We start from the raw sequence: 24,556 nt of genomic DNA, 5'->3' as shown, positions 1-24,556 counted from the left end.
GTAAATTAGTTCAACCATTGTGGAAGACAGTGTGGTGATTTCTCAAGGACCTAGAAATAGAAATTCCATTTGACTCAGCAATCCCATTACTGGGTATATATCCAAAGGATTATAAATTATTCTATTATAAAGATATATGCACCTGTATGTTCATTGAGGCACAATAGCAAAGAGCTGGAAACAACCCAAATGCACATCGATGATAGACTGGACAAGGAAAATGTGGCACATATACACCATTGAATACTATGTAGCCATAAGAAAGGATAATTTCATTTTCTTTGCAGGGACATGGGTGATTCTGGAAACCATCATTCTCAGGAAGCTGACACAAGAACAGAAAATCAACACTGCATGTTCTCACTCACAGGCGGGTGTTGAATAATGAGAACACAGGGATACAGGGAAGGGAGCACACACACTGGGGTCTATTGCAGGGGAATAAGGGAGAGACAGCAGAGGGTAGGGAGGTTAGGGTGGGATAACATGAGGAGAAATGCCAGATATAGGTGATGGGGGGATGGAGGCAGCAAACTACATTGCCATGTATGTACCTATGGAAAAATCCTGCATGATCTGCACATGTACCCCAGAACCTAAAGTGCAATAAAAAATATATATACATATATATATATTTTAAAAACCTGTTAGAGGGTAGGTGGGAGAATATTGACTAACTAGTCTGAGAATACAGCAGATCTTTTAAAAGTATTTCTTGAATGGAGAGAGGAAAAGAGTTCTATTGCATGACTTTTACACAGGGCACTCAGTTGCCACCTTCTATATATATGTATCAAACAGAGCCCTAAGTCAGGTTCTGTTGCTTAAAATTGACAAATAGTTTGGAAAGCAAAGGTATGAAAAAGTATGACAATAATGCTTGCTGTGGCAATGAGCAAAGGAAGCCCAGAAGTATAAAAAAAATAGGTTTCTGCAGTATATTAATTAGATGTTTTTAAGACATGGCATGTTGTGGTACTTAGTCTGAATAATATGCCATGCCCATTATACCAGTGTCGTGCCCAGGGACAGGGGCTTATTAAATATACATTGTACATTAGTGGCCAGAAAAAGCACCTATTTTTTCTCTAAAATTTGCAATTATTGTCTTCTGTTTCAGTGCACAGAAGATATCCTATTATGTGGATTCTAATAATGACCAGCTCAAAGTGCAAAGCAAACAAACTATTTTTAAGAGCCACTTACCCATGAAGTTGGGTAGGAATCAGGACTGGGAACAGTTATCATAAACAACTGACATTTTAATTATTTTTAAATTGAAACATAAAATGTGCCACATAATGGATTTTAAAATTATGAGTGAAGAGCACAGAACACTCATTAATAAATATGGTAAATAGCTGAGTGTGTATATAAAACTACACATACAGAGAGAACATGAAATTGCATTGCATACACACACATATACAACTATATACTGTAGTTTTCTTTTATGTGAAGGGGATTGACAGGTGGTAGGGAAGGAGAAGAAAGAGGGAAGGAATAAGAAATGGGACTAAGCCTGTGGGTTCTGAGTTATAGATGGAGGTAAATTATATGGCTGCTCACTGGGAGCATGCAAATCAGTCACCTATAATGTTAAGTCTTTGAAACAGTTAACCATGTAGTGTCCTTGTTTTTTTTCCCCATTGGATTTTAGAAGTGTTTTAAATTTTTATTTTGAGTTCATTGTTGATTGACAGGCAATTGTAAAAATATTATATAGAATAACTAATATTGCAGCCAGGAAATTGGTCATGATACGTATGATCCATCAACTGCACTCAGCTTTTGCAAGTTTTACATGCATGTGTATTTAGTTCTGTGCGGTTTTATCACATGTATAGATTTGTGTGACTACAGACATAGTTAAGAAATAGACCAATTCCATCTTAAGAATCTTTTATATTTTACTCTTTTGCATCCACAGCTACCTCCTGCCTTCCCCTCACCAACCTATGATATCTGCTAATTTGCTCATTATTTCTTTAATTTTGTCATTTTAAGTATGTCATATAAATGGAATCATATAGTATCTAACCTTCTGACATTGGCAGATTCCACTTACACATTCACTCAAATGGTTGCATGTATCAGTAGTTCCCTTTTTTCTTTGAGTAGTATTCCATGGTATGGATGTACTGTGGAGTGTTATGGTACATCCTGTTGCGGGACATTTGGTTTGTTTCCACTTTTGGGCTCCTAACTAATAAAACTCCTGTGACCATTTATGTGCAGATTTTTGTTTGAATATACTTTTTAATTTCTCTAGGATATATTTCTGAAAGTGCAGTTGCTAGTTTTATGATAAATCTGTTTGGTGTTTTAAGAAACTGCCATTCCATTCTTTTTTTTTTTTTATACTTTTTTCTTTGTTCTTCTTTTTTCTATTCATAACAATCATCTCTAAATCTCAATATTCTCTTTTCTAAAGTAGCAGTACCATTTTATTGTCCCACCAGTACTGTATACGTGGTCCAGTTTCTCAGCATCCTTGCCAGCATTTGGTGTTAACACTTTTTAAAGTGTTAGTTATTTTGATACCACAATCATCTCATTGTGGTTTTAATTTGCATTTTTCTAATGGCTAATGATGTTGAACATCTTTTCATGTGCTTTTCAAGTGCCATCTGTAGATCTGTGCATTTCTTTCATGTTTTCTGCCCATTTCCTAATTGGATTGTTTGCTTTATCTATTTTTAGAGAATTCTTTATTATAATCCAAATAAAAAGTTTTTTGTCAGATTGGTGGTTTTTTCACAGCTTGTTTTTTCACATTCAGAGGAGAAATTTTTAATTTTTATGTGGTTCTGTTTAGCAGCTATATCTCTTATGGATTGTGCTTTGGTGTCAAGTATAACACTTCACCTATCCATATTGTTCTTTGCCTGTTTGTCCCAAAGATTTTCTTCTATTTTTTCTTCCTCCAGCTTTATTGAGGTATAATTGACAAATAAAAATTGATTATTTTTAAGGTGTACCACTTGGTGTTTTATCAAAGTTTTATGGTTTTATATTTTACACTTAAGTCCATAATTCATTTTGAGTTAATTTTTATATAGAATGTGAGTTTAGGCTGAGGTTCTTTTTTATTTGTTTGGCCTATGGATATGTAATTACTTCAGCATCATTTGTTAAAAAGATATCCCTCCTTCATTGAATTACTTTGACACTTCTGTCAGTTTAGCATATTTTTATGGGTTTATTTTTGTAGTCTCTGTTCTGTTGATCTGTGTGTCTATTTCTTTGTTGTTACCACACACTCTCGACCACATACAGCATCCATAATAAGCCTTAACATTAGAGAGACTGATTCCTCTCATGTTATTCTTCATTTTAAACATTTTAGCTATTTTATCTACTCTTGATCCTCTGCCTTTCCACATAAATTTTAGAGTGAGTTTGCATCTACAAACACCTTCCTGGAATTTTTGTAGGAATTGCATTAAACAGATCAGTTTGTGGAGAATTGACGTCTTTACTGTGTTGAATCTTCCAATCGTGACACAGTATGTGTCTCCATTTATTTAGAGAGTCTGATTTTTTTCATCATTATTTTGTAATTTTCAGGATACAAATCTGTATATGTTTTAGATTTATACCTAAATATTTTATTTCCTTTGGAGCAATTTTAAATGGTCTCAATTCTTACTGAATTAGAAGGTTACTTTTGAATTTTATTTTTGAATTTCAAAGCTTATTTTTGTTGTAAAAGTTATTTTCGCAAGGGGTTGTGAATATTTTATGCAAACAAAGGAATGACTTTGTTTTAGAAATTTACTCCCAAGTTTTAGAAATAGTGAATTTATCAGCTATTTGCCTCAACGTTGAATTGGTACATCTAAACTGCTTCGTTTCTGATGTAATTGACATTATATTGGAATCAACATTTAATGTTATGGACCTGCTTCGTGTGTGTGCGTGTGTGTGTGCGTGTGTGTGTGTGTGTGTGTGTTTGTGTGTACGTTTTGAGATGAAGTCTTACTCTGTCACCCGTGCTGGAGTGCAGTGACATGATCTCGGCTTGCTGCAACCTCCACTTCCTGGGTTCAAGCAATTCCCCTGCCTTAGCCTCCTGAGTAGCTAGAATTACAGGCACACACCACCACACCTGGATAATTTTCGTATTTTTAGTATATACGAAGTTCACTATGTTGGTTAGGCTGGCCTCGAACTTCTGATCTCAAATGATCCACCCACGTTGGCTCCCAAAGTGTTGGGATTACAGGCGTGAGCCACCATGCCCAGCCATGAACCTGCTCCTCTTAACCCAATAATCTCACATCAGCTGTTGTACTATACTAGCTCTCTTCTTCTTGGGATGGAGAGGGTGTAGCCTGTGCAGCCCACCTGAGGGTAATTATTCTCTACTTTTTATCCTACTTTTTTATACTTCCTAAATGCAGCCTCTGGTTTTTAACCCATTATGTAGCTCTTTCATGATCTCAGAAGTCAATCCAGAATTTGAAATATTTACTATTGAGTTTCTTACTTTACTGTAAAATTTAGCATTTGTTTTTGTGCCTCATTTTATTTTTCAAATTTTATTTCAGCCAACGCCATTGATCGTTTTTCTTCTAACTCAGGTATTATCAAACCACTAACTGATTAAGGAAGGAAATCAGGAGCTTGATTGTGATGTTTCATTTTGCACATTAAGAAAGTCCTGCGTATCTCTTAAAATTACAGTAAAATCTTAGTAAATATCTCTGTGTTATCGTTAAGTTCTGTGCTATTCTTTAGTAAGGGTACTTGTCTATGTGGTGGTGTTTTTTTGTTTTACTTTTGGTGTAACATTTTTTTTTAAGATAAAGCTGGAAATGGTGGCAAGCAGCTTTGTTTATTTGTTTATAGCTTGTCTCATTCCAGGATTTCAGGCCACAACTCATCCCTCTTGCTAGTTGCAATTCCTTCTTAAGTGGGGTAGTGGGGTTGGGGGTGGGGTGAGGCATCTTCAAGGTTACCTGTATTTAGCTGAGCTGTGGAAAACTTTTCCTCAGAACATCAACCTGTAAGTTGGGTATAGGCTTATTTTATTAGTTGATGGAAGTGACACAATACTTAGAATCTTAGTAATTTATGAGTGTAGTAGTTTAGAAATGAATAAATGGTTAGAGAGGTGAGCAGCCGAAGGTATCTATGGGGATAACTACTATGATGGTTGTCTGTCCTCTTTCAGAAATTACAGCCTATCTTGTAAGATATGGTTTGTTCTGGTTCTAGGCCATAGACCAGGGATGGAAAAGTAATTGATGGGATTAAACGTGTTGAGAAAGGGCAGAGAGCTACCTCAGTCTATATACTTACTTCCTTATTTAGAGTTGACTTTATACCTTTATTTTGGCTGTTACATCAATAAATTTATTGAATAAAGTCCTGTCAGTGTATCAGCCCCAATTTAACATATTGTCATGCTGGACCCCTATTAACTTTGGTAGGAATTGCAAGAGGCCAAAAAAGAGATCCAACGCCAGCAAATGAGACATAAGGTTTACTAAGTGTAACTTGCATACAGGGTGGTCCAGTGGTGGTAGACTGGACAGTAGACTGCCACCTCTTGCAGAAGCATGCAGTTTATGTAGCATTTTCACTTAACCTCCACCGCCTAACAGCCTCCACCTGGTAACTTCTTTTAACCCAAAACAAAGGGTCTGGATCCCCTGTATGGCCAGCATTCCATGGAACAGGCCAGGGGCTCAGATGTTCCTAACAGGTAAAGAATGAATCTCTTGAGTGGCCACTGCTTGGAACTCTGAATACACATTCAGGTGTTTCTGCCATACAGGATCATTCTTAGGGTGTACTTACGTTTAGTTATTACATATGCCATGTAATATTTAATTAAAACTGTAACACACTTACAGCCTTTTATAGAAAAAAACTTTTTTAGTTATATAAAGTAGTGATTTTCAAACCTTTGCTCTCAAGACCCGTTTATACCCTTAAAAACCATTGACATCTCCCCTAGCTTTTGTTTACATATATCTATTGATGTTTACCACATTAGAAGTAAACTTTGAGAACATTAAAAAATTATCTTAATACATTTAGTAATAAGCAACTCATTATATGTTAGACCTTTTAACAAAAAAAGTCTATATTTCCCAATCCAAAAATAAATTAGGACAAGAGTGGCATTATTTTATATATTTCTAATTTTTTAAATTTCTGGTTTAGTAGGAGACAGCTGGGTCCTCATATATGCCTCTGCTTCAATCTGTTGCATTATGTTGCCATTGATAAGTATGAAGAAAATTGAGTCTCACACTGGTATCTAAAGTAGTTAGAAAATGGAGGCATATTTTAGTAGCCTTTTCAGATAACTGGATATTCTTTTTTTCATATGCTAAAGCATAACAACTTATTTCTTAATGGTGAGTTGTGATGTGGAATATGAGACCATATTAATGAACTTTTTGTATTTGGATACACTAAAATTCGTTGGTTGTCTTTCAGTGGATGTTTTACATCACACATTGGTCATTTGGAAAATACTGGTTCATTGAGTTATACAGACTTTCCAAATGTGTATATGTTTCAGTGGAGCCTTTGGAAAACTCCATCGTATACTCATGACACAATATGAGTGAAAACAGCAAATAATATCTACTTATTATAAAATAGTTTTGCCTTTGAAGACCTTCCAAAGTGCCTCAGGGACCTTTAATGGTTTTCACATCATTCTTTATAAATCACTGACTTAACATAGGCAGTTCTTTATTGGCAATTTCATTATGCAGTTTCTAATATGCAGTTTCTTTTAGTGACTGACAGACTGCACCATTTTTTGCTGGTCCAGGGACTGACCTCAAATAGGGGCTGAAGGTAAAGGCATCAGTTCTGTACTGGGGATGTGCAATAGCAGATCAGTCATAGCTGTGACCAACAGTGTGTCATAAAGCAAATCTTCCAAGTATTATGAAAAGATCATAAATGTAATATCATGTGCATAGTTATAAAAGGACTGTAGTAAACTAGAGCACACATTTAGTACATAGAAAAATACAACTCGTTTTAACATTAAGTTGGCACAGAATGAGTTACTTTGTCAGAAAAACAAAATGAAACAAGACTTTCCTTTTTAAAAAATTTCTAAAGATTTTGTGGAATGCTTGAGTATCATCATACAGCTCAGTATCATGGAGCTATGAAAGGAAATTTGAATAGACTTCTTTTTCTTTTAGTAGATTATACTCTAAGAGATTGGCATTCAAATTCTCTTGACCCTAGAGCTTCCCTCAAGTATGTGTATTAGAAGTGTTGCTTGTTGATAATACTGCTTCCCATGTAAACCACTTTCAAAAGTAAGAATTGATTCAGTGTTATCTTCCCTTTACTCTTCCTAGTTAATTCGGAACTGGAAGTGAACTGTCCAGTATTGAGCTGGGTAGGTCCACTTTCCTTTGCGTTTCCTTGCCATACTTTGCTCTAGTGGCCTGGAATCTGCTCTCAAAGTTTTTCTACCCTTTAACCCTTTAGAAACCCAAATCCAGAAGCCTTCCTTTGCCTTTCCTACCTGTTCTGCATTTATCTAACAAATGAAACTAATTAGGACAGAACAGTGGTCAAACTAGGTTACCTCTGTTGTTGTCTGCTCCTGATTTTGTACAGTTCTCCCAACCTCCAGGTTGCAGTTGCTTCATTTGAGAAATTAAATGGAATGATTTCTGAGGTGACATTCAGTTCTGAAATCTGATGAGTCTAAATTCATACTTTTAAGCCTTTCATATGCCAAAAGTGTTTTTAACATGGTAAATTATATTTATGCCTTCCAATTAAATCCTTATTATGTCTATTATTTAATGTTGGAGACATGAAAAATTCCTATTGTTGAATAATTGCTTAGAAGATAAAATATCATTCATTGAGATTCTGCTAATTTTTTATTGTATAATCAAAGAACTGGCTAGATTTTATTATTTATGTATATTTTTACCTTTTCTGGAGAGCTGGCTAGATTTTATTATTTATGTATATTTTTACCTTTTCTGGAGGGAGAAGATTTACAATGAAATTATGAGATTTATGTTTGAAGGGTAAAGCTTAAAACAGTTTCAGAAAATAAACTTTGCAGTGTCCTTAGAAACTACCCATTTAGGTAGAACAAGTATTATGGCAATTTTGTGTTAATATTTAAGACAGCTTTCCCATTGAAAAAGTAATACAAGCACTAAAAAGTGGCTTAAAATTCAAATAATACAAAAAGATAGTCAATGACACATCAGTTTCCCTTCTATGCTATGCTTTCTAAGCCCCCTCTGAAGAAACAGTCACTGTTAAGAAATTGTTGCTATGTGTGCAATCTCATATCTGTATATTAATGTCCATTTTTCATTCTCTTACGACATATGGGAGTGTACCATACACATTGTTCAATACTTTTTTTCACTGATAAAGTGTATTTTGGCACTCTTTACATATTATCATGTTATATACATATATTTAGATAGATATGTGTGTATTTTTGCACACACACAAAAATCAGTCTCATGCTTTTTAAAGGCTGCATATTATTCCATTGTGTAGATGTATCATAGTGTGATGAATCCTTTCCTTATTAATGTTAAATTCAATAGCCTAAAACTGCAGTTGTTTGTTTGTTTGTTTGTTTTGAGACAGAGTCTTGCACTGTCATCTGGGCTGGAGTGCCGTGGCATGATTTTGGCTCACTGCGACCTCCACCTCCTGGGTTCAGGTGATTCTTCTGCCTCAGCCTTCTGAGTAGCTGGGACGACAGGCACCCACCACCGCAGCCAGCTAATTTTTTGTGTTTTTAGTAGAGACTGGGTTTCAGCATGTTGGCCAGGCTGGTCTCAAACTCCTGACCTTGTGGTTTGCCCACCTCAGCCTCCCAAAGTGCTGGGATTACAGCCATGAACCACTGGGCCAAACTGCCATCTTTCATATTTTAAGTTTGGCCTAAAAGTTTCTCCATACATAGCAACATATAATCTAACTGGATATGTAAATAGTCTATAAGGTACTCTTGTACCAGTCACAGAGTTTCAGCCAATCCCTGTGGCCAACTATTCAAACTATATTCAAGTAGTACAGATACCAAGCTGTAACCAGCTTACCTGTTTCTTTACTTCACTTCTGTTTTTGTATGTCAGTCACTTTTCTTTTTCTGCCTATAAATGTTACCTGACCATCTGGTAGCCTTGGAGTCACTCTGAACCTATTATGATTCTGGGTGCTGCCCAGTTTGTAAATTGGCTCAAGTAAACTCTGCTAATGTATCTGAAGTTTTTCTTTTAACATTAATATATATGTTGGCTTTTGTTTTGAGATAGTACAGAAGATAGAAAGCATTAAACTTAAGTCTTTATATGTATAAATTAGTATACAAATGGAAAAATCCCAGAAGAGGAAGTCCCTGGGTCAGTAGACCATTTTAAAAATCATTTTTGGCTATCTGTTAATATAAGGACTGTAAAGAGTGCTACTGGATAATAGTTGTTCTTGGATTAAAGTTAAGTTTTTCATTTTGGGAGGATTTAATTGGCCTTTCTTGTGGTTATTAGCATTCTAGGAGATTCTAGAGCATTTTGTATTTTTTGTTTCCCGTTCACTAGGTATTTGCATTTTTATGAAAGCATCTTTAATATGGAAACATTGGTGGACTTTGCTATCTTAGTTGAGTTACAGATTATTGGCTTAGAATTCAAGGTCAAATTGAAAAATTTTAGCTTATATTTTAATTAGGCTATTAATTAAACTGTTAATACCTACCCCTTAACCTATTAAGTTCCCAGTGGAACTTCACACACACACACACACACACACACACACACACACACACACATTATATAAATAGACAAGTTTCAAATTCTGGTTATATATCATTCCAGCTTTATGATGTGTGATACACCACTTAGATCTAACTATCTGAACCTTAGTTTCCAGTCTGTAAAACTCTGCAGGTGATTGTTAACACGGTTAGGGATAAAGTTCATAATGAGTCTGGCTCAGTGGTTGGTACTTTCCAGACACCTAATACATGAGTGAAAAAAAAGGGAAGTGTATGAAAAGTACATTAATTAAAGGTAAATACATTAAAGCATGGTAGCATTCTTGAGTTCGAAAGGCCTGTAGAAATAATTTAGTGCAATAGTCTTCAAATTGAGCTCAGTGAATTTCAAGTAGTTTTAAAGGTTTGAAACTACTGATTTGGTCTATTGGTTTTTCACATTTTGGCAGTTCTTCACAGGCAACCAAATAAAACTGATTTTTTCTGTGGTAGTGACTGAGGAGTTATGTTACAGAGGGTATTTCAGAAACTCACATGCCTAACAACTTGAAGCAACCTCTGAAACACCTTGATGGGGAATTCTCTAGTCCAACTCAAACACTGAACTGTTGAGGAAACTGAGAGATGTTATTTGTGTTCTTCTAGGTCACATAGAATCAGATAGGTCATGGCCGGGTGCAGTGGCTCATGCCTGTAATTTCAGGACTTTGGTAGGCTGAGGCAGATGGATCACTTGAGCTCAGGAGTTTGAGACCAGCCTAGCCAACATGTCAAAACCCCATATCTACCAAAAATACAGAAATTCGTCATGTGTAGTGGTGCATACCTTGTTATCCTAGCTGCTTAGAGGCCGAGGCAGGAGAATGGCTTGAACCTGGGAAGTAGGGGTTGCACTGAGCCAAGATCACACCACTGCACTCCAGCCTAGTGACTCTGTCTCAATAAAACAAAATGAAAAAGAATCATATGGGTCACTAAACCTCATGTGTGGGAGTAGAACTGCAATGTTACTCTATTCTTTTGTTACTCTATTATTTTGTTACTTCTGTTACTCTATTATTTTGTTATCATTTTAGTAAAATCCTTGAAATTTTATCACATTTAAATGCTGAGTAATAGGTTCCTTTTGCAGTAGTACATTTTGTGTTTTTTTTCATAGTTTTAAATAATAGCAGGAATTAAAATATTAGTATTTTGGTTATTTTTATAAGTATCTTCTGATTAAATGATCTAAAAACTGTAAAAGATACAAATTGTTTTTTCCAAGTCTATCATCATGCGAATTCTCTATATGACATTTGCTGAGCAGAAACCACTTCTAAAATTTGTTTTATTTTTGGTGCTAACTAGTAAATACTGTGTAGTAAAATGTACGTTGGAAGACAAAAGCTCAGGGTAAAGAACGGTGTAATATTTTTAAATAAAACGGATTTCATTAAAGAAAACAGGTTTCATTTAAACAAAAACAAGGTCCATTACTTAGGGCAGACTTGTAATACACAAAGGAAGCAGAACTATTGGATTATAAGTTTGCCTCTATCTTGTCCTGCTCAAAGCAGATGAAGAAATAGTAAGATATAGATAGCTCATTTAAATGAGCTCAGTCTCCAGATTCAGATGAATTATCCTCCAGAGCACTGAAGAACCTTGCAAATGTGATTCAGGAGCCTTTGTCATTGTACTTTGGAGAATTAGGAAAACTGGGAGAAGTGAAAAGTGAAAAAAGGCAAGTACCAGTGTTTTTAGAGGTAAACAAGTAGATGTTAGAAATTATCAATTAGTGAGCTTGACACAAATCTCTACCAGATTTTTAAATGTTTTGGAAAATATCACTCACTTAGAACAATTCTTACTTTCCTCCCCGCCAACCCCCGTACCCCTGCTTAGGGTTACTAGAATGGTACATGATGATATACTATATCTACTATATTCTCATATATATGATATATATATTATATATATATAATATATATCTGTATTCTGTACTATATACTATATCATCAGACTATACAATTATAGAATATACAGTTGCAGAACTTCATATAGTATATATAGAGAACTGTATAGAACTCTATATAGTATGTGCAGTTGTAGAACTCAATACTATACAGTTACAGAATATAGATGTATATAATATATGCAATATATTAGTATATAGTATACTAAATACTATATACAATATAGGATATAATTGTATATTGTATCTACTAGCACATAGTGGATATAATATGGATAGTCTGTAGTAAATTCAGTAAGTCTTTTATTTTTGTTTGTATTTTAATGGAGAAGTATGGACTGGTTGAAAATAGTGTTAGAAAGCTTTACAATTGGGTAATTGTACCCAAAGGGTGCAGGTAAATAAATAGCTGTCAACTTGGAGAGAATATTTCTAGGTGGGTGCTTTCGAGTGCTATCTTAGGCTCTGTTCCTTTCAGCATATCAGTGAATGTGACCAGCCTCCTTAACAGGAAGAACAAGTCTTATTTGATTTTGTATTTGCAATGCTTGGCACTCTGGCAAAAAATTAGTGTTTCTTAAAAGAATGAATGGATGGATCTCTTCTTGTCGGGTTCAAAAATAGGAGGTCCAACTAATTTGATGGATGACAAGATGAAGATTGATCCCCCTAGGCTCAAAATCTGGCCTGAAAGATAAAATTTAGTCAGGTTAACTGTTTCAGCTCAATTTTTTTCCATCTATTTTATGTATATACTATGGGGAGCCCTGGCTTAAAAATAATTGAAGTTAAAAAAGCATAATTTTTAAAGTATTTGAACTATAATCATATTGCCACTTAAAAAATCAGAAGGGAAGAAGTTAACCAAGTATGGTGGTATCTTGGTCCTAGGAGGTAATAGTAATTCTAATATTATTGGTCAGATCTCATCTAATAACAAGTACCAGGTTTTAGGTAACAAACTGACATATGGAGACCAAATAGAATAACCAGAGGGTCAAAAAACTGGCCTAAAAGAAACAGTGGAAGAAACACAGAATCATAGGAAAGATAAGGAAAAACTGTAACTTACTTCATTATTTAAAGGCTGTCACATGGAGGAAGAGAAATAGATTTATTTCCTGAGAGCAATAAAAATCTAATGATTATTACTAGGAAACTGGTTTCTACTAATTCAAAAGAGCTTCCTAAGAATTGTCCAATAATGAAATCAGTACCCTTTGCATTATCAAGCTTTCTGCTATCGGAATAATCTCTGCTATTCATGCAGAGATTCAATGTCTACCATCTGGGAATACTATAAAAAAGCATTTACTATAAGGTGGACTCATGACCTCCAGGGTCCTTGCTTACACAAGGATCTGAGTGTTAAGAATTGAGCTATAATAACACTGAACAGATATTAAAACAATTGACATCAATAGCCTTATTTTAACAAATGCAATGTTATTTAAATATATAATCCTTACTAATTAATAAAAAATAAATGAAGGTAAAATCACTTATCCTTTGTGTGCTTGCAAAAATTGTTAAATTATGTTAATCCTTTCTTTCTATTAATAAGACAGAATTCTATGATATGTCCTTTCGAAAAAATGTTAAGTATTTTAAATTTTATTTTATTAAACTTTGTTTAAAAGTGTTTTGAAATTTTGCAGTAAAAGTGGGGGAAAAATATCCATAGTCCTACCAGCCAAAGATAACTACTATTTCCATTTTCTCATTTATCCATTTAGGTTCTTTAATTTGTTAAAGTACTTCTAATTTTTAAAAAATAATTTGAATATATAAAAAAAGAATATTTAAAAACATTCATGTACCTACTTGACATTTTGCTGTTTTTACTTATATTAAAGTTTTCCTTACACTGCTGGTGGGAGTGTAAATTAGTTCAACCATTGTGGAAGCCAGTGTGGCGATTCCTCAAGGACCTAGAAATAGAAATTCCATTTGACCCAGCAATCCCATTACTGGGTATATATCCAAAGGACTATAAATCGTTCTACTATAAGGACACATGCACACGAATGTTCATTGCAGCACTGTTTACAATAGCAAAGACCTGGAACCAACCCAAATGCCCATCGATGATAGACTGGACTGGGAAAATGTGGCACATATACACCATGGAATAGTATGCAGCAATCAAAAACCATGAATTTGTGTCCTTTGTAGGGACATAGATGAATCTGGAGAACATCATTCTCAGCAAACTGACACAAGAACAGAAAATGAAATACCGCATGTTCTCACTCATAGGCGGGTGATGAACAATGAGAACACATGGACACAGGGAGGGGAGCACTACACACTGGGGTCTATTGGGGGAAATAGGGGAGGGACAGCGGGTCGGGGGAGCTGGGGAGGGATAGCATGGGGAGAAATGCCAGATGTGGGTGAAGGGGAGGAAGGCAGCAAATCACACTGCCACATGTGTACCTATGCAACTATCTTGCATGTTCTTCACATGTACCCCAAAACCTAAAATCCTAAAATGCAATTTAAAAAAAAAGAATATCAGTATTTCCTGGAAAATAAAGTTTCCCTGTATCCTTTGTCCAAACATCCTTTTTCTACTTTCCCTGCTCAGAAGTAACTACTCTTCTGAAGTTGTTAGATATATATTTTTTAAGCATTTTAATTTTTATTTAAACCTTTTTAGAAACTTTTAATTTCTTATTAGTATATGTATATATATTTTTTAATTAGAGAAAACTTAAAAGATAAAAACATTCTCATTCTTACACTCAGATGTCCCACTTTTAGTATCTTAGTATGAATCCTTCTGGATCTTCTTCTGTGAATTTGTGTATTTATGTATATAAAAAAAATTTTCTACTGGCTTGCTAGGGTTTTTGTTTTCAATTGTGGATTGTTTTGAATGTAAAATTACTCTTGTTCTTTTCTTCTTGGGAGTGATGCTATTTAGCTGTGATGCAATTTTTACATATTGCTGAATTCCTTTTGCTAATATTTGTTTGGGACTTTTGCAACACTATTTATATTTTAGAATGGTGTACAATTTTATTTTTCCACTATTGACATCAAGATTATAAAAATTCTCATAAAGAATGACTTCCAGAGTTTTTCCTTCTTTCTGTTCTCTTTTACAGAGAATAAAAGATAGAGATACGTTTTTTAAAATTTGTTAGATTTCACCTTTGAAACCTTCTGAATTTAGTGCTCATTTAGAAGTTTGTTTTTGCTTTTTTTTTTTTTCTACTCAGTCTTTTAATTTTTAACAGTACTTTTAATTTTTAAAATATTTCTCCTTGATATTTTAACAGCCCGCTGTTAAGGTTTACCATTATTTCCTACATGTCACCATTGTTCATTATTATTCCTTCAGTGTTCACTTCCTTTCTCACTGAAATGTATATTTAACTGAGGGCTTCTGAGTGGCAACGTTTTTTGGTATTTGTCTGAATATATTTTATCTTCACTTTTCAATGATAATTTCACTGGATCTTGGTGGATTCCAGGTTAAGAGTTATGATTTGGAATTGAGTATTTTTTAGCGCTGGTATTTTTTTTAAACACATTCTCATTAAGTTTGATGGTTTCTTGTTTTGTTCCAAAATATCTAAGGTGGGGGATAGGATTTTTTTAATTAATATTTTATATGGAAATAATTTCAAGCTTATAGAGTCACAAATCCAAAAACAGTACAAAGAACACTCCTATACAGTTTACCCAGATTTATCTGTTAACATTTTATCCCATTTGTCTTATAATATGCACGCACGATCTCTTGTGTGGCCTCTGTGTCATATGCACTTAACACATAATTTTTTTTAACTATTTCAGGGTGACTTGTATACATTGTGCCCTTTAACTCTGAATACATCAGTGTGAATTTTTTAAGAACAGGGGTTATGCCCTTATAGAACCATAGTAAACTTTCTCTAATATACTGTCTACAGTACAATTTTTTTTTCAGCTGACTTAATCGTATCTTTTATAGTACTTTCTGTTCTCCAGTATAGGATCCAGTATAAGGTCAAGTATTGTACTGAATTGTCAAGTTTTCTAGTCTTCTTTTATCTGGAACATTTCCACATACTGTTGTTTTGTTTATGACATTCTCATTTTTTTGAAGCATACAGCTTTTTACCCCATTCATTTAATAGAATATCCTTAACTTTGCATTTCTCTTATGTTTCATTGTGTGTAGACTGGGGTTTGTATTTTTGGTGAGAATACTGAATAGGTGATATTATTTTCCTTCTTTATATGTGACATCTGAAGGCACATGTCTCCTGACCTTCACTGGAAATGTTAATTTTGATCTCCTATCCAAAGTGTTGCTCAGCTTGTCTAACATTTATACATTGACTATTCCTTCTCTTATAGTGAATCAATAAGCAGTCTATGTGGAGCTGTTTTAAGAATATGTAAATATCTTGTTCTTCATCAAAATTTAGCATCAGTTGATGATTTCTTTCTGATCCAGTCTTTATCATGGTGCTTTTTCCAACTTTATCTCTCATTGTATCTTCAATTCTGGAAAATTCCTAACTTTTTTGCTTGGTTTGTTTTTCTGTTTGCTTTTCCCTCATTTTGCCATTATCTTTTAGATTCTTACTACATTACAAAAACATTTCATGAAGAATGTGGATGGGCAATAAACATGAAAATTAACTTTATTAGTAATCAAATAAATATAAATTAAAATAATTGTATCCTTTTTAAGGCCAAGCTGATGGATTCAAGAATTACAGTATCCTGTTATTGTAAGAATCTAGTAAAATAAAGGCTACTAGACTTTCAAAGAGAAAGTAAATTGTTACAGCCTTTTTTGAGGGCATTTAGCTAATGCTTTTTAAAGCCTTAATATTGTACACAGTTCTATCAACCCAGAAGCTTCATTGTTTAAAACGTACACACTTGTTTTTACTGTTTTTTTATGATCTATAAAAATTATTTAATGTCTTTTTGATCTATAAAAATTATTTTTATGATTATTTTTTATGTTTTTTATGATTTATAAAAATTATTTAATGCTCTCCCTTTTACCAGTCGCTGCCCACAACTCCTCAGCTAATCTACTTTTTGTCTCTATAAATTAGTTTTCATTTTAAGAACTTTATATATGTGGAGTCATATAGTATGTATTATTTTATTCCTGGTTTCTTTAATTTAGTAAAATTATTTGAGATTCAAACATGTTGTTGCAAGCATCAGTTGTTCATTCTGTTTTATCGCTGAGTGGTAATTACCCTTATTATATAACTATATGTGACATTTCGTTTATCCATTAATCCATCCCACTGATGGGCATTAGGATTATTTCCAGTTTTTGGCTTTTGCAAATAAAGCTGCTATGAACATTCATGCAGAAGTCTTTGTATAGACACTGGCTTTTATTTCTCCTATGTAAAGACCTAAATGTGGAATGACTGTGTTACGTAGTAGTTATATGTTTTACTGCCAGGTGTTTTCCAAAATGGTTGTAACCATTGTACATTCCCAAAACAAAAGTGTATGACAGTTCTGGTTGCTAGTCATCCTTGCCATTTTGTATGCTTACTTTTTCCAATTTTAGACATTGTGGCTTTAATTGGTATTTCATTTATGACTAAAGATAGTGAAGCATTGTTCTGTATGCCCTTTGTCTCTGGATATCTTTTTGGTGAATTATCTGTTTATGTATTTCCTCCATTTTTTTTTTTTTTTTGCTAAGCTTTCTGCTTTCATGTTGCTGAATTTTGTGGGATAGATGTAGATGGTTAGATGTAATATATAGTTGACCTTTGACCAACATGGGTTTGAACTGTGTTGGTACACTTATGCAAGGATTTTTTTTTTTCAATAAATACAGTCGGCCCACCATTCCACAGGTTCCACATTCCACAACCAAATGCAGAAATAAAGACAGTATTTGCAGTGTGTGAAACCTTTGGATGTGGAGGACCAACTTTTTATATACTCAGGTTCCACAGGACTGACTGCAGAACTTGAGTATGCCTGGATTTTGGTGTCCACAGGAGTCCTGGAGCCAATCCCATATAGACACAGAGGGATAACTCTGTATAGTTCTTCATACAAGTCCTTTAGTACAGTGGTCCCCAACCTTTTTGGTACCAGCGATTGATTTCATGGATGACAGTTTTCCCATGGATGGGGTTGAGGGGGATGGTTGTAAGCTAGAACTATTCCACCTCAGATCATCATGCATTAGATTCTCATAACGAGAGCACAACCTAGAACCCTTGCTTGCACAGTTCACAATAGGGTTCATGCTGCTATGAGAACCTAATGCTGCTGATCTAACAGGATGCAGAGCTCAGGCTGTAGTCCTCGCTCCTGCCCCTCACCTCTTAGGTGCAAACCTGATTCCTACCAGGCAACTGACCAGTACCAGTCTTCAGCCCAGGGGTGGAGGACCCCCTGCTTTAGCAGATCAATGATTTGCACATATTTTCCCTAGTCTGTGGCTTATCTTTTCATTTGCTTAATGATTCTTCTCAGAGAGCAGGAGTTCTTGATTTAGATAAAGTCTAAGACACTTTATTTCTTAACATTTACTCTGAGGCAATAATAAATGATTAAGGTTATTTATATTAGTATGTTCACTCTAGGAAAAATTGGAAGCACCCTAATATTGAACAGCAGAATTTAGTTAAATTATGATAATCTACTAAGTGCAGTACTAGTCCATTGAAAAAAGATTGTTTTATTACAGTATATTGACTTAGGTATTTATGGTATTATTTAGTGAGAAGGAAACATAAAAGTCTCAAATTATATACATCAAAATGTTGGCAGTGATTATTACAAGGTAATGAGATTGTAACTGCTTTTTATTTTCTACTTTGTGATTTTATTTATACTTACAATAAACATTTATTATATTTGTAATAAATCTGTCTGTCTATAAGATGCTTTAAAAAAACCCCACAAGTTAGAAATGGTGTCTAACAATTTAAGTTATTTTAAAAGAAAATAAATTAACAAATTATTTTATAAACTTGATGGGAACATGTTTGAAGATCATGGATGGAAATGACTGTTGTTTTTATCTAGAGATATTTTACTCTAGGTACTCTCCACAGCTTTAGTAGTGCTGTGTAATTTTAGCTGTCTTGATATCTTATTATTTGCCCAAGTAATGTGGGTGTGCTTAAGGTTGTTTTTTAAAAATAGTCTTATTCTGTCACCAAGACTTCAGTTCATTGGCGCAATCATAGTTCACTGCAGCCTTAAATTAACTTCTGGGCTCGGGTGATCTTCCTGCCTCAGCCTCCTGAGTAGCTGGAACTACTGGCATGCACCACCTTGCCCAGCCAATTTTTAAACTCTTATTTTGTAGAGATGGGCTCTTGCTTTGTTGTCTAGGCTGGTCTCAAGTGAACTCCTGGCCTAAAGGCCTCCCACCTACGCCTCTCAAAGTACAGGGATTATAGGCATAAGCTACCATCCCAGCCTTAAGAATTTATTTACAAATTATTATGAAAAGCCGAAATAGGAATGTTAGGCTAGATACCTTACTAAATTGTTGGTAAATCTGTTCCCCAGTTTAGGTACATTAATGCTGTGCTCAGTCTGATTTGTATGTCTTGTACAGCACCACTAAAAACATCATTTTGACACTGCCATGTGTTATGTTTTATTGGTGGATTCTTTTTTATTTTTAAGGATTGCTTTTTATGTGTTTGTACATATAGGAACTATCGAAAAATCTTGAGCTGAGTACTAACAGCTTCCAACGACAGTTGGTTGCTGAAAGGAAAAGGGCATATGAGGCTTATAATGAAAATAAAGTTCTTCAAAAGGAGGTACAGCGACTATATCACAAATTAAAAGTAAGTATTTTAAATTGTATTATTTTTTATATAATGTGTATTAGATGAAAATTAAATATTTTAAAACACTAAATACTATTTCATATTTGTAAGTTGGTACAATATAATTTATAAAATTCTGATATCTTTAGCACTTAGAAAAGATATGTTGGTAGAATCAATATAACAAAGTGAAATTAAAAGCAAAGACAAAAGATGAAGCTCTGAATACACCAATAGGAATGATGTAACTGAAGTAAATTGTAAAATCATAGGAGAAAATTATGGGAACTAGAGCTTCACTGTGTTGCATGATTGAATAATTCAGTGTTTTTCCTCATATCATCCCATGATTGGTTGATTATTTTTGAAGTTGTTTCAAATGATGTCCTTCATATTCACAGTGTTTAGAGAAAGCATTCGAATTACTTAATTTTGTTAAAACAGGCATTCTTCATTCTATGTAGAAGTCATTAATGCGTTCTAGGTGGAACTCATTAATTTTGTGCAAAATAGTGCAAAATATGCATTATCTTATGATGTTTTCTTTTTGTTATTTAAATTTTTAGAAAAGCCACAGCCCCAAAATGGTAAAGTATGCCTGTGTTTAAAAGAATGGTCTAATTTTTTAACTCATCGATATTTTAGAAATTATATTTGAGAGATACTAACTAAATTATTTGTCTCTGTGTCTCAGTTAAGACAATACTGGCTGTATCAGGTAAGAATGGGTAGAAAATGAAATTTGCCTTAATTTTTTTAATTTCCAGGACATATTGGACTTTTTAGGGAAAATTACTTTTCTGTCCTAATCTCAGTGTACTAGAGACATTTCTTTCTATAGTTTGGTAGTTGCAGAAGGAAGCTGAACCAGATATCTTTAAATATGGTAAGAAAATACCAGATGACAAAGTGAGGGTTTTGTTGTGTTTCAAACTGAGACTCTGTTTCCTCAATTGTATTGCGTTTGTTTTCAGGAAAAGGAGAGAGAACTGGATATAAAAAATATATATTCTAATCGTCTGCCAAAGTCCTTTCCAAATAAAGAAAAAGAACTTTCATTAAGAAAAAATGGTATAGTAGCTATTATTGTTCGAAACCTAATATTATTGCTATTATTTTGTGGTAGTACACTAATTCTGAAGTGAAAGGGAAGGAAAAGAACCTCATTGAAATATATTTAAAATAAATGTATTTTTTGCAATTTAAATTACCTAATAGTTTTCAGAATCCTTTTCAATTTTCTCAGTTTTTTTCCCTTTAAGAGCGGCTGTTAACAATTTTTTATATAACTTTTTGAAATTTCCTTATAATATTTTAATAGCTTTTGAAAATATATAAATATACCCCAAAGTAGAGAGAGTAATATGATAAACTTTCATTTATGTATCATGTAGCTTTAGCAGTTACACTTTTTACCAGTTTTATTTCATCTATTTTTTCCACTTTTTTCTAGAGTATTTTAAAGTAAATCTCAGATATCAGTTGATTTCACCTATAAATACTTTGTATTTATAGTATTTGTAGTTTTACTTTAATAAAAGTATAATTTCCATGTTATGTGAATTGCATATTTTAAAAATATAAACATTGCAAAAGCTTTATAGCATTTATATTCAGAATTGTCCCCAAATCATATAATTGCCAGTAAATCTTAGAAACAAAAATAGTAACAGTGAGTATTAACCAAGCTGAGCAAAACATGCATTATATTTATATAATGAATATATAGGTGAATATACGTATTCATCATTTAAATGAAATGTACATGAAATTTAAATTACGTATATGTACACACACATGCACATATATATGCCACTTGAATTCCATATATTTTAGCATTATTCATTGTAATAAAATTTTAAAAATAATTTTCATGGTAGTTGCATGCCAGAGTGATTTTACAGAACTGTGTACAAAAGGAGTGCAAACCATGGAAGACTTCAAGCCAGAAGAATATCCTTTAACACCAGAAACAATTATGTGTTATGAAAACAAGTGGGAAGAACCAGAACATCTTACTTTGGTGAGTTTAGCAGTATGATTATATACCAAACTCGGTTTGAAGTTATTCCTAAAAACACAATATCAAATATTGTAAAATTTCAGTAATGAAGCTGGTAGTATGTCTATATGAATATGCAGCTAGCCTTTTTGAAGGGAAAGACGTATCGTGTGTATTTTATAAAATTCCTTTGGCTTCACTCTTTTAGTTTACATCACATATTTCAGGTGCTTCAGAAAAAATTGATTGTGCCTTCTGGGTTGGGGGCAGAAGAGAAGAATTTGCTTTCTAAGTTTCTCTTATATACAGAGATAGTCTTGGAAAAACCTTTCAGTGCTTTTATGTTTAGTAGCAAGTAATAGTAGTTTTCCAATGATTTGTTAGAATTTGACTAGGTTTAATTTTTGGGGGGTCTGCTACATGGGAGAATTTTACATGTGAACTGACTGGATAATGAACAAGGTAATTGCAATGGAATCTGACCTTATACTGTTCAAATTAGAGTGGAATTCAAGGGGTCTGGTTTTACTTTCATTTAAAAGGACCTTCATTTTGAATCACTGGAAAGTCTCTTTTTCTAAGAGTTTTATCTTCAGTGTTTACAACTTAAACTCCAAAGACAACAACGTATCAGCAACCTAGCATATTTCATACAATGGTATATTTTTATACCTTAAGTTTCCCAGTCACCCTGAGATTTCTTCTTGTGGTATAAAACAGAAAGGCTGGACTGATTTGATTCCTCTGTATATTCTAGTTTTTTTTTGTTTATTTTTGCTTGATAATTCCGACAAGTTAGTTGTATCTGCTAAGTGTCTTTCCAGATTTGTACTGTTATTGAGCCTAGCTCATGTTGATTTGTCTTTTTGAAATGACAAAGTGAGGAATAACAAAGTAATTACTAACTTTAAATGGATTAAAAATTTGTTCTTTTTATATACCTAACCATATACATTCAAAAGAAGAAATAGAAACCTGATATAGTAAAAAGAGTATAAGAATATAGCCTTAGAGTTAGCTCTCATTTTAGTTAAATTTGAACATTTTAGTTTTGTGACTTCTTGGAGCCTCTGTTTCTCATCTATAAAATGAGGGTGGATTGCTTTTCAGGGTTGTGACAATGAGTAATCATGAAATTTTTTATTTTTTCTTTCTTTTTTAGTTACATGAAATTGGAAATAATCATGAAGTTTATAAAGCTCTTGAGACTGAGCCTGCCACTGTAAAGGGCCTCAGCAAATGGTAGCTTAGAGTACAAGCTAAGTTGCTATTGGAAAAATACTTAATACAGTAGCTTAAGTGAGATAAAAATTTCTCTCTCTTGTAATAGACTGAAGTCAGTTGGTAGTTCACAGTTGGTAGACAGCTTTGTTTCATGGTAGTCATCCTTTGTCTTGTTGATCTTCCATTTTAAAGAGTGTAGCCCTCTTCTGTATGGTTGGAACTGGCTTGCCACCTGTGTGGGAAAGGGCAACAAGGAAGTGGAGGGCAAGCAGCTTTTGGTTTTATAAATGTGATCTGAAATTGCACATGTACTTCCACTTACCTCCTGTTGGTCCTTTCTAACTGCAAGGTAGGGTAGCAAATGTAGTCTCCAGCTAAGCATCTCTATATCCTGCTAAAACTCACAGGATTCTGTTACTAAAAGGAAGAAGATGAAACTGGATACTAGAGGACAGTTCTCTACTAGTCTTTACTAATGTTGCAAACAGATGCTCAGGGCTGCAAAGAAAAATTAGCACTGAGACAAAGGATCTCTTAGCAAAGCAATTTTTATTTTTTGCACTGCAGGAAGGGTACCCTCACTAGCCATCTTGCAGCGAGAATACCGTGAACAAAGGAGAGCAGACATACTTATCCTTTACACATTTGGGGTTATCCTTACTGCTATGTCTGATTTCTGTTGGTTGGAGCCAAACCTCACAATTTAAACTAAAAGCCAAATGACAAACAACTTAAAACTTTACTAAACAGGTAAAAGCAATGGAGAAGTTCAAATAAGGAAGGGGCATAGGCTACAAGCTGGGACGTGGCTGTGAGCATGTCCAGCACAGATATCTTGGTTAAAGTACAAAGACCTAAAGTGTACTACATGCCTATAATCATGTCTAACAGCTACATCAGATAGGGCTTAACAAAAAGTTATTAGCACACTTAACGATTTATTCTTTAACAAGAAAGGAAATTTTGAAGAGGAACTTTTTACTTCTCACAACTAATAATAGATATTTTACTTTTATTAAGAAAAATTACGCACGCATGTGAAAGTTACCACAGGAAACAAGGAATTTTAAGTTTATAACATTTTTATTTGATTTGAATATTATAAAATATATTAATTGGATGCTTTGGCATAGTATTGTCACCACTCATGTCATAGTTCAACAACATCTCAGTTGATCCATATATTTGACGAGTAGTCATTTCTGGTTAACTGAATTAATCAGATTTTTTGTGAAAATGCACAAAGCAAGGATACTTCAGAAATTGTCTCTTCAGAATTTTATGTACTATTTTGGCTTTACTTCAGTAACATTAGTTCTATATGTCTTATAAGTGCTTCTTTAAAATTTTAACTGAAATAATCCTGTGTGTTTTGAAGCATTAATCACAAGTGGTAACTTGTGATTTACTGATTTACTGATTGAAATGTTGTATTAATTTTTAACTTAGTTGGTAATCATGTTTAATGGATAAATCTATGATGTTTAGTTCCAATTTTTCTGTAATTTGTGAACTTGCATTTTTTAAAATACGTAATAGGACTTGGAATCTCAAAGGCAAGATAGTCATGGAGAAGCAGGGATTCTAAACCCAACTGTGGAAAGAGAAGAAAAATTTGTTAAAGATCAAGAACTCCATGTTGTAAAACAGGAGATTGAAAAGCTGGAGGATGGTAAGAAAAAGAGTTTGTTTAAGCATGTAACAAGTCAGCATCCCTTGGGAAAGAAAGAGTGAGCATCCTCTAATATCTTCCAACTTAACTGTGAATTGTTTAGGTAGAACAAAGAAAGGTGGATACAGTGGTAGGGATGGCATATCAGGAGCCATAAACAGTT

The 24,556-nt window shown here is 33.8% G+C and overlaps 2 protein-coding genes across 7 annotated transcripts in view; one reads left to right on the top strand and one right to left on the bottom strand.

Annotated features, from left to right (window-relative positions):
• The window catches only part of LOC144582171 (uncharacterized), a 131,678-nt gene that overhangs the window by 25,032 nt on the left and 82,090 nt on the right, over positions 1-24,556 (bottom strand). For 2 of the 6 annotated variants that reach the window (XR_013534357.1, XM_078369615.1), the window contains one exon: positions 13,554-13,639. The exons of the other annotated variants lie outside the window; for them this stretch is intronic. Coding sequence is in view for 1 of the 2 variants with exons in the window: in XM_078369615.1 (XP_078225741.1) it covers positions 13,600-13,639 (40 nt within the window). In the remaining variant the exon portion in view is untranslated. Of the gene's footprint in view, positions 1-13,553; positions 13,640-24,556 lie in introns of those variants that run through there. 6 annotated transcript variants of the gene reach the window in all.
• The window catches only part of LCA5 (lebercilin LCA5), a 69,838-nt gene that overhangs the window by 41,398 nt on the left and 3,884 nt on the right, over positions 1-24,556 (top strand). Inside the window, exons 4-7 of the mRNA XM_002746752.5 lie at positions 19,376-19,513; positions 20,470-20,566; positions 21,376-21,518; positions 24,261-24,393. Coding sequence (XP_002746798.3) covers positions 19,376-19,513; positions 20,470-20,566; positions 21,376-21,518; positions 24,261-24,393 — 511 coding nt within the window. The remainder of the gene's footprint in view (positions 1-19,375; positions 19,514-20,469; positions 20,567-21,375; positions 21,519-24,260; positions 24,394-24,556) is intronic.

This window comes from Callithrix jacchus, chromosome 4 (genome assembly GCF_049354715.1).
Source record: "Callithrix jacchus isolate 240 chromosome 4, calJac240_pri, whole genome shotgun sequence".
NCBI classification, from domain to species: domain Eukaryota; kingdom Metazoa; phylum Chordata; class Mammalia; order Primates; family Cebidae; genus Callithrix; species Callithrix jacchus.
Note: the sequence above shows the minus strand (reverse complement) of the source record. Positions and strands in the feature narration are given on the sequence as shown.